The 11,419-nt window shown below is 36.1% G+C and overlaps 1 protein-coding gene across 1 annotated transcript in view; it reads right to left on the bottom strand.

Moving 5' to 3' along the window:
* UBR1 (ubiquitin protein ligase E3 component n-recognin 1) overlaps nt 1–11,419 on the bottom strand; it is a 224,454-nt gene that overhangs the window by 42,172 nt on the left and 170,863 nt on the right. Inside the window, exons 33-36 of the mRNA XM_007935324.1 lie at nt 9,559–9,656; nt 3,762–3,855; nt 2,549–2,697; nt 131–186 (exon numbers count right to left, since the gene is read on the bottom strand). Coding sequence (XP_007933515.1) covers nt 131–186; nt 2,549–2,697; nt 3,762–3,855; nt 9,559–9,656 — 397 coding nt within the window. The remainder of the gene's footprint in view (nt 1–130; nt 187–2,548; nt 2,698–3,761; nt 3,856–9,558; nt 9,657–11,419) is intronic.

The following is an 11,419-nucleotide window of genomic DNA, read 5'->3' as shown; positions in this document are numbered from 1 at the left end:
GAAAAGTGAATTTACTCTGTAAATCTTCACCCAAATCCTAATTAAAAAAAAAAAAAAAATATATATATATATAAAAAAAAAAGCATACCATAAGCATACGTTACAAATACTTTATTTGGAATACACATACCTGTCTATTCTGAAGTGCTCCAAACAGAGGTTTTCCTTCATCTCCCAACAGGTTTTCTCAGTGAACAAGAAAAACATAAAAATAATGAATCTTGAATTCCAGTCCAATTCCATCAGTTTTCTTTTAACAAATTATAGAGCATATGATTTACATTTTTCCATTTTGAAGTCTCATGCCAAAATTTTATAATTTTTGAGTGAAAGAATATTAGGAAAACAAATACATATAATTTACAAATTACTGATATATGTAATAAAATCCCTGAAGCTATCTATAATGAATATGTGGGAAAAAAAGAAAGCAGCCTAATTCATTTTTAATCCTTTTAACATATCTCTTCCATGTAAAAATGTTTAAAAACCTATCTACCCCGTAGTTGGTGATTTTCCCTCCTTTCTCCTCCCCCCAGTAAGCTTCAAAGAATGATTCTGTGTGTAAATCTTTTCTTTGTACAGTAGTGGTATCATACAATAATTGTCCTTTTGTGATTGACTAATTTCACTCAGCATAATGTCCTCAGGTTCATCCATGTTACAAGATATTTCACATATGCCCAGCAATAGGGCTAGGAAGGCAGGAGGGGATGAGATGGATGGATGAAAGTGGGCGCAGGGAGGAAGTGCAAAGAATGCTGTTGAAGTGTGGGGAGTGCAGTAAATGTCATAAAACAATGTGTATAGTTTGTTGAATAGAAAACCAACTCATTCTGTAAACTCTCACCCAAATCACAAATTTAAAAAATATTTTGTTTTAAATGTAATTTTTATATTTAATCATATTTTGTTTTAAAATAATACTTAAGGCAGAGGAAAGGAAATATAGGTATTATTTTAAAAAAATTAGACTATACCAAAAGTAGAAAAAAAGATGAATTGAAGGCACCAAAAATATATGGATTCTAAAATATATTTTGCCTTGTTGGCCAGAGTTTTTATTGTTAAATTATGCTATTTTCACTTATTCTTGGGAGCAAATATATCTATAAGTAAGAAAGGCTTATTTCCTATTTTTCATTTTCTGAATGGGTAACAGAGGACCCTTTTGGTTTGATGCTTCAACCATCACCCTATGCCAATACATCCTGTAATGTCTCTTCATCCCCCAAGGAATGAGGTAAAAGTTAGCTGCTTATGCATGAGAAAAAAAGCACTACAATGAACACAATAAAACACTGTATTAGTCACGTAGAATCCAATTAGGTTACTGGACCACATATGAAAAGCAAGACTCAGTCCTTTGGTGAATTTAAAACTGTGATCCATTTTTATGTTCAAGGTCTGAATATAAATCCTGATTTCTAGTATTTGTCTTCCCAAAGATATTAAAGCATAAAATAATTTTATTGAAAATCTGAAGAGATTCAGCAGATCATGACTCTAAGAGAGTGCTTTACATTTCTTATCAATTTCTTCAGATTTTATTCTACTTACATTTATTTTTCCTATTTCTTATTTGATTAAGAAAAAATAAAAACCAGTATACAATCTTATACCAATGATTTAAGTCTAAAAAATATGGAAATGACTCCTAAAATCTGTTCATAGAAACTAGCGTTGGTATGCAGGAAGGCTTTGGGATAGAGGTGGCTTCATACTACTTCATTCAAATGATAAAATATAGTGAGTTTGATTTCCTTCACTTTTTCTAATTATGAAAGAAATAAAAGTTACTAAACATTTCTGGGTTAATTCTTCTTACTCTGTATGTCCCCCCTTCTTGATCCTTTAGTGTTGTAAATCCACCTTCTGACTGTAGCTTGCTTCATGCTATCCTATGCAAATATTTTTAGTTTCTGGGCATGTTGTTCTTGTTATGTGCTGTCGAGTCAGACCCGACTCATAGCAATCCCTCCTTGGGTTTCCAAGGCAGTATCACTATGGAAGTAGATTGCCCCATCTTCCTTCCGAGGAGTGGCTAGTGGGTTTGACCGCCAGCCTTCTGGTTAGCAGTCAAGTGTCTTAGCCACTATGCTACCAGAGCTCCCTTCTGTGGCATACAACCATTAAATAGTTGAAACCCACTGCCACAGAGTTGATTCCAATGCATAGTGAACCTACAGGACAGAACCTATAGAACCTATTGCCCCACAGGGTTTCCAAGGCTATAAATCTTTATGGAAGCAAATTGCCCCATCTTTCTCCTGTGCAACAGTTGGTGGGTTTGAACCGCTGACCTTTTGGTTAGCAGCTGAATGCCTTAACCACTCCATCACCACAGCTCCTTAAAAAGTTGAAAAGAGATCAATATTTTAAAAAATCTTACATTGGCACCAGGCTACACTAATATACTGAAATACTAATTTATCTTTTAACAAACCATTCTGAGCCATCAGAAAAAAAAACTGTTATAAATTTAAGGTCAATCAATGTTAATTCTTTTTCTAGGACCCTTCCAAACCAGTCCTTTTATAGGCTTTACCAATTGCCTGGAGAGTAAAAGCACATGTGCTCCAGGTCATCATGGGGATTCGAGAATCAGTTTCATCAGGAGGCACTTTCAGTCCAATTCTAAAAATTGTTGTGGCAAAGAGAATGACCATTTCCTTGATGCTATTAGAATATTTGAGCCTGAAAATAAAATAAGAAAAACATATATGTGATTTATTAAAGGGGCTATCACTGAAAAGTCAAATTAGGTATTGAAACAACAGAAACAATTTAACTCCTGACATATATAAATTGCTCTTTGTCAAATTAGAGTCTCTGAAGAGTTATTCAATTAAAAAAAAAAGAAAAAAGCAGAATTATATTTCTATAGGTAGAAAAATATCTCTTAGAAATGGTAATAGCTCATATAACTTCACTTTCTGTAAAAAATGTAGTTGATAATTACAGCTGGCTTTAAATTAAGGAGCAGAATCAAGAGAAGGAATGAAATGCAAAGAAACAGATCTGACCTAATAAATGCTGGTGTCTGGAAAAGGGACCAAGCAGTACTTTCATGTTGTTAGGGTGTGTGTCTGTGTCTTGATACCATATACTTGGAATGATGATTTCTGATTTTCTGAACTTTCATTAGTAACAAGTATTCTCAGTAACAATGGGATAGATAACCTAACAAGGATCACATCTAGAAAAATGTACGCCAGATAGTATTCATGAAATAATTATACTACATAAATATACTGAAATAAATATACTACATTGTTCAAAGTGTCTTCATATTATCAAAATATTTTTCCAATAACCTTATAGGTAGGTTAGGAGTCCACTGCCTCCATTTTATATACAAGGAAACTTAATTTGGGGGAGGGGTGGTCTGAGACTTTTTAAAAGTCACAGAGCAAGTTAGATGTAACTTTAACTGAAGTCTCAAAAATTCTGGTCCTGTTAGATTGGACCATATAGAACTGACATTTCTGTTGATTAAAAACAGTCAAATATAGCATTTCTTATGGTTCACTTAAATACATATTACTCCAACATCACAAAACAATTTAATTTTATTAATACAAATTACACTCCAGGAAGAAAGAAACAAGATAGAAAAATGGGGATACAGAAGCAATTTTATAAATGAGGAAAGAAGGCTTGAAAAAAAGGAGGGAAGGAGGAAAGAAGAAGGAATAATTGTTCTCTACTCTTATTTTCATAATCATTCACAAATTTCTCTCAACTATTTAGATACTTACAAGGACTGAACTCCAAAACTCAGGATAGAATGGAACTCAAAAGTGGAATCTCCCATTCCTTGAGTAAATAAGATAGGAATTGCTGGGTTTTCTCCTTATAAATTAAAAGGAAAAAGAAAACTCGTGAATATTTTTTAATCCTACAGTTTTCTTATTTTTTAAAATTAGATGATATATGATCATTGTAGAAAAATAAACAAAAAACAACCAAACAAGTATCTCCATCTAGATAATCACAGATAAAATCTGGGTGTTACTCTTCTGTTCTCTATATAAATGTTTCATATTATCTTTTTTTTAAAAAAAACGACAGTATCATATATGTAGTACTATTCTATATACCGGGAGCTCTGGTAGCATAGTGCCTAAGGCACTTGACTGCTAATCAGAAGGCTGGAGGTTCAACCCCCCCAGCCACTCTTCAGAACGAAGGTTGGGCAATCTACTTCTGTAATGTTACTGCTTTGGAAACCCAAGGAGGGGTCGCTATGAGTCGGGTTCTGACTTGATGGCACATAACAACAACATTCTATATACTATGCGCTTTCACCTAAACCCAAAAACCCACTGCCACTGAGTTGATTTTGATTCACAGTGACCCCCAGAGTGTTTCTAAGGCTGTAAATCTTTATGGAACCAGATTGCCTCATCTTTCTCCTGTGGAACAGCTGGTAGGTTCAAACCACTGACCTTTTACTACAGAGCCACCAGAGCTCCTTGCTTTTTCACCTTGTTGTTGTTGTTATGTGCCGTCGAGTCGGCCCCAACTCATAGCGACCCCTCCTTGGGTTTCCTAGGCAGTATCACTACGGAAGTAGGATTGCCCAACCTTCCTTCCGAGGAGTGGCTGGTGGGTTTGAACCGCCAGCCGTCTGGTTAGCAGGCAAGTGTCTTAGCCACTATGCTACCAGAGCTCCCGCTTTTTCACCTAGTACATCACAAATGTCCTTCCATGTCAATAAATCTTCAATATTTCCAATTTTAGTGACTATATCATATTTTATTAGTTATGCAGAATATATTAGTGATTAGGAGTAAAGGATCTGAAACGAAGCAGCCTGGGTTTGAATATTACTTCTGCCACTTACTGTTATGAAGACCTTGGGTAAGTACCAAACCTTTCTGTGGTTTCATTTCTTCACTGAATTCAAACTGCTGTTCTCCTATATGAAATATGATTTGTTATGTTTCGGGTTTTTTTTTAACTACTGTCAATATTTTTTTTTATCTTTGATTTTCAGCAATTTGATTATGATGGTTCTGGTATGGTTTCCTTGAGTTATCTATTTGAAATTCACTAAACTTTAATATGTAAATTTATTGCTTTTGCCAAATTTGGGGTGTTTTCAGCTATTACTTCTTCAAATATTTTTCTGCACCATTCTTTTTCTTCTCTTTTTGGGACTTAAAGGACACAATGTTGGATTTTTTTAAAAAAATATTGTCCCACTGGTCCTTAAAGCCATTTTTTTCTTTCTTTTTTCTCCTTGAATCTTTTTTTTTCTCTCTGCTTTTTAGATAACTTCCATGGATTTAATTTCAAATTCACTGACTCTTTCCTCCTCAGCTCCATTCTGATATATATACCCACTGCCATCGAGTTGATTCTGACTCATAGCAACTCCATATCACACAGCAGAACTACCCCATAGGGTGTCTAAGGCTGCAAATCTTTACAGAAGCAGACTGCCTCATTTTTTCTCCTGCAGAGCAGCTTCTGATCTTTGGGTTAGTAGTTTAATGCTTTAACCAGTGTACCATCAGAGCTCCTGACTAAAACTATACCCAGGAAATATTCCAAATTATTTTTTAGGATATTCTACTCAAAATATTTGTGTCTTATTCCTACCACCAGTACTTTTCTATATTTATCCACATTTTTCCTGATAATTTTACCATGTGCCATACTTTAATCATTTATGTTCTTTCAGTCTTACATGTTTAAGAAAAACAAAAGGTATATGTAACAGCTACAGAGAAAATATAGGGATGATAGTTTTATTTTTCATCACCATACTCAACTCAAATAATCAAGTATTTATTAAATGTTTTCCCATACAATCAGCACTGTATAAGGCTTTTGTTCCCTGCCTTGATGACCTCACAAATTTGCACGTTACTTTGTAAAGAGGAAATGGCATTAGTAACCAGATCTTTACAATTCAAAATAATATGCCTCATAGGATTTTAGAGAAGGAATTTATCAGTAGAGGCTGAAGTAGTAGAGGAAGGCATCAAGAAGAAGGTGGTATTTTATTCAGTCTTAGACCAAATCTGTGGTAGCAGGGGTAAAGAGAACATTCAGGTAGAGGGAAAAAAAAAAAAAACTGTTTTTAGAGAAGAATGAGCATGACATTTTCAGACACACTGAAATGGCTGGCCCACCTAAATCAAGGATACTTACTAGGAAAAAGTAGAGAACACGGGGCAAAGTTATGGAAAGTTGTGAATAACAACTTGGACTTGGTTTTTGGGTTTGGTATAGTTTTTGCCAATTTTAGATCCAGTGAGGGAATAATATGAGAGCTATGATTACTTTTTAAATACAGGTATCTCCCACTTTGCCGAAGTTCGCTTTACACCACTTCATTTTTATGAAGCACCCACATTAGTACCTGTTTTCACTAAACAAAAGAAATCCAAAGAGCATTTATCCTTTTACAAAAAAAAGTGAAAAGGAAAACAAGCATTCAGTGTTTGCTTTGCAGTGAGCCATTAAAGAGCCAGTGTGCTCTCCAAGCAGTGAGAGGCCACAGAGTGGCATTGCCAAGCTGTTTCCCTGGGAACTACATTCAGTATCAAGCCATCATAGCTTTGAACTGTGTCTGTGAACACTACATGTTAATATTATATTAGGTTTTATGTATTATTTGGTATGATTTGGTAGGTTATTTTTTGGGTCTGGGAATGCTCAAAAATTTATCCCATATGAATTAATTGGGATTATTACTTCTTTGCTTTATGTCATTTCAGCTTACAAAAGGTTCCTAGGAACACTTTACTTTTGGATAGTGGGGGAGACCTGTATCGTACTTTAATCTCACAAAGAATGTTTTTGTCACCAAATTTTTTTTTTAATTTTTATTGTGATTTGGGTGAAAGTTTATAGAGCAAATTCACTTTCCATACAGCAGGTCACATACACTTTGTCTCATGACATTGACTGCAATTTCCCATGATGCAAAAGCTCCCCTCCCACTTCCTCCCCATAGTTACCTCTTCCCTGTGTCCTTCCCTCCCATGCACTCCTGCCCCCAAAGCTGTCTCACTGTACATACACAGCCCTTCTCTTCTCCCATGACTCATCTCTCCAAGGAGTGTGTCTACCTAATATAAATGTTCAGCTGATATGCCTGTCTTTTGTTTGGCTGGAAGCCACAGGTGTGGGTTCAATTCCAGACCTCAAGGGGAGCTAAGGGCCATAGTCTCAGCAGTTCCATTAGGCTCTATCAGACCAGCAAACCTGGTCCCTTTTTTTTCGCCCCCAAATGATTTTGAGTTTTATTTCACACTGTTCTTCCATTCTATCCAGGATCTCCTACTTAGAACTCCCTCCAAGTGGTTGACAGTGGTAGCCAGGCACCATCTAGTTCTTCTGGTCTCATAGTTGTATAGGCTGAGGATCACATGGTGTACCAGTTCCTTGGACTAATTGTTTCCATGTGTCTTTGGTTTTCTTCATTGTTCTTCGTTCTGGATGAGGAGAGAACCATCACTGCATCGAGATGGCCACTTGCAAGCTTTTAAGATCCCAGTCACTACTTGCCAAAGTAGGATGCAGAACAATGTTTTTGTGTAGTATGTTATGCCATTTCAGCTTGATATCCCCTGCGACTATAGTCCTGAGCCCATAGGTCCAACTACTTACTTCCTCTAGGTAACTGGCTGTGGCTAAGAAGTGACTACAACCTCCCTTGTCAGCTCTACTATATACCTGGGGATTCTTACAGAACATACAAAGACACTTGTAGAAACATTGTCTTCCAACCCTACACATCGTCATGGGCATACTCCTCCCTGCATAGATATAACTAATAGTTCAGTCTGTCCACACATCTATCTATCTATCTGTGTATCAATGTTTGCCTTCACTGACAATGCAGTACTATATGTGCAAAAGGGCTCATCTTTGTTGTCCGTACCTTCCACACATCTGTCTTCCTCCTCCTCAATGTCGCAATGCTGACCACTCACATTTGGTACCTTGTCCTTCTCTTAAGCCAAATCAATACGTGTCTCTACCTAACAGTGTTCCCTCCTCTCCCCTCCCACTCTTGGTAACCAACAAAGAAAATTTCCTTCCATATATAAATCTTTCCCTCACTTTTTACAATAATGGACTAATACAATATTTGTCCTTCTGTGACCGACTTATTTCACTCAGGATGATGTCCTCCAAGCTCATCCATGTTATGTGGTTTTTCGCAGATTCTACATTATTGTCTAGGGTTGCATAGTATTCCATTGTGTGTATGTACCATAGTCTGGTTATCCATTCTTCTCTTGTTGGGCACATAGGTTGTTTCCATCTTTTGGCTATTGTCAATGGTGTGCCTATATCTGTTCTTGTCCTGGCTCTCACTTCTTTAGGATATATACCTAATAATGGAATGGCTGGGTCAAATGCTAATTCTAAGTCCAACTTTTTAAGGAATCGCCACGCTGCTTTCTATAGTGGTTGTATCATTTTACAGTACAACCAGCAGTGTATAAGAGTCCCAATCTCTCTGCATCCTTGACAGCATTTGTTATTTTCTGTCTTATTGAACTTTGCTATTAGTGTTGGGGCAAGATGGTATCTCATTGTTGTTATGATTTGCATCTCTCTAACCAGAAGGCTAGCGGTTCAAACTCACCAGCCACTCCTTGGAAGGAAGGTTGAGCAATCTACTTCATAGTGATAATGCCTTGGAAACCCAAGGAGGGGTTGCTATGTGTTAGATCCAACTCGATGGCAAACACAACAACAAACAACAACAAAAATGGCTAATGATCGTGTTACCAAATTTTTTAAAAGTCCTTTTTCTTTCATCAATCTCATCTTTCATTAATAGCCATAATTACCTCTCAATTTTAAAAATATATAAATAAGGTTAAACAGCTTTAAAAATGATATTTTGTTATTACTAATATTAATGGCTTAAGCTCTAATGGTGTAGTGCCTAAAGCATTTGACTGCTAACTGGAAAGCTGGTGGTTCAAACCCACCAGCCACTCCTCAGAAGGAAGACTGGGCAATCTGCTTCCATAGAGATACAGCCTTGGAAACCCAAGGAGGGATCCCTCTGAGTCGGAATTGACTCAACAGCAGTGAGTGAATATTAATGCTATAATATTAAGAATATTAGTAAAATAACACTAATAGCTAATATGTATACAGCACTTACAACATATCATGCATTGTTCTAAATATTTTATATATAATAACTAAAAAATAGATGAGATAGGTCCTATTATTATCCCCACTTTGCAAATAAGGAAGTTGAGGCACAGAGAGGTTAAGTGGCTTGTCTAAGATCACAAAGTCACTAAGTGGTAGATCTAAAATTTAAATCCAAGCAGTCTGACTACAGAGTAATTGAGGTTACATACTGCTTCCCCGTATAAAAAATGACTAAACAGAGTAAAGTGAAATAAGCTAAACCTAGTCTTTGCTTCAAAAACCTCTATTTTCTTGAAAATCAACAAATCTACTTGCAAGCTACATTTTAGGATTATAAGCACTTTTTCTAAAAGAAAACAAAAGATTCTAACATTAATTTTCACACAGTTACAAATAAAATAAATTTAAGCAAACCTTTAGCGTGTTTCCTATTATAACCTGATATTCTGGCCAGAACAGTCTGTATCCAACGTGCCAGGGTCAAAACTTGAGCAAGAGCTTCTGCATTCTCACTGAAAAATGATATTCAAAAATTATTAAGGCCATTGGCAGAAAGTCTGAAAAGCTGAACTGGTAAAGTCTTTCCTTGGATACATAGCTGTATAAAAAATTAAATGCCTCTAGATTTAACTTTCTAGGGGAAGGCAATTTAAAAGTTATACAAAGGTACAAGGAGTAATATATCACCCATATGCCCATCCTCTATAAGCAACTCATGCCAGTAAATGGAATCACCATTCTAGGTGCTCAAGTAAAAACCAGTAATGACTTCTCTGATTCCCTCATACCCTATATTCTAATCTATCAGTTAGTCTTGCATGTTTTATCTTCTAAATAGATCCCAAGTTGACCATTTCTTTCAACTTCTACACTATTACTACAGTCCAAGTCATTTCATCCCTCATGTGGACTACTTCAATTGTCCAGCTTCTATGCCTGTATTTCATTATTATCTATGTATTCATCATACAGTAGCCAGAATGATCTTTTTAAAATGTAAGTCAAATCATATGTCTCTCCATTCAAAACATTCCAATGTTTTCCCATTATACATAAAATAAAAACTCTAACTCCTAATCTTAGCCCACAAACCCTTCTATGAGCTGGCTCTACTGCTATCTCCAACTTCATCTCCTATCACCTGGCCCCTTGTTTGCACCATTCCAGTCATCCTGCCTTCTTGCGGTGCCTCAAATACTAACTGTGTTCCTACTTCAAGGTCTTTGCTTTTGATATTGCCTGTGCTTATCTTCCTCCAGAGAGTGCTGCTTATCCCCCACTTCATTTAGGTCTCTGCTCTAATGTTACCCCTCAGAGATGGCCTGCCTGACCACGCTGTCTATAAATTGCCTTGTGCCCCTGGTGGGTCTCTAGTCCTTTGCTCTACTGCTTTAATTTTTTCATAGTCTTTTTCACCACTCAATACTTTGCATTTGTTTATATTTGGTCTTCTCACCCTGGAAGGTACATTCTATAAGAGTAGAGACTTGATTAAAGACCAAGGGAACGAAAAAAACTGTAAGAAAGACTTGAGTAAAGTTAAAATGGGAGCTTTGGTAGTGTAGTGCCTAAGGCACTTGACTGCTAACCAGAAGGCTGGAGGTTCAAACCCACCAGCCACTCCTCAGAAGGAAGGTTGGGCAAACTACTTCCGTAGTGATACCGCTTCGGAAACCCAAGGAGGGGTTGCTATGAGTCGGGTCCGACTTGATGGCACATAACAACAACAACAACAACAACAATGATTGATTATGACCAATATTCTCATAAAAAATACAAGCTTATTAATTTTGATGAAATTTTATATACTCTTAACTTTAACATCTTAGATTATGTTTATTTTCTTAAGAAAGGAAGACAAATATATACATATATATATATTCATTTTCAACTATCCAGATACGTTAAAGTGCCTAACAAAGTACCATATATAATTATGTATTTCAGATCCTGAGTAACTACAAATTGTTACTATGAAAGTGTCCCAGGGTTCTTAGACACTCAGTCTTATGGATCAACTTTCTGACTTCAGAAAGGATTACCCTTAAGTATCCAATTCTTAATCTCATTAGAAAAGATGCTGCTGCATATTCCCTTAGAGAATAAATCATATGTTTAATCATCCCTTTTTTGGGGGAACCACTGTGTTAAAAAGACTAATAAGTTGAAGTCATTTTATTGAATTATGATTTATTTTTCTTTGTCTTCTGTGTATAATTAGGTGAGGCTTTGGAGTCAAGGTTGTATTTAAATCCTGGGGACATCTTGAGGCAAG

The sequence above is a fragment of the Orycteropus afer genome, unplaced genomic scaffold (genome assembly GCF_000298275.1).
Source record: "Orycteropus afer afer isolate SDZICR_OR568_19922 unplaced genomic scaffold, OryAfe1.0 scaffold00026, whole genome shotgun sequence".
Lineage (NCBI taxonomy): Eukaryota > Metazoa > Chordata > Mammalia > Tubulidentata > Orycteropodidae > Orycteropus > Orycteropus afer.
The sequence above is the reverse complement of the archived record's forward strand: the minus strand, read 5'-3'. Positions and strand labels throughout refer to the sequence as shown.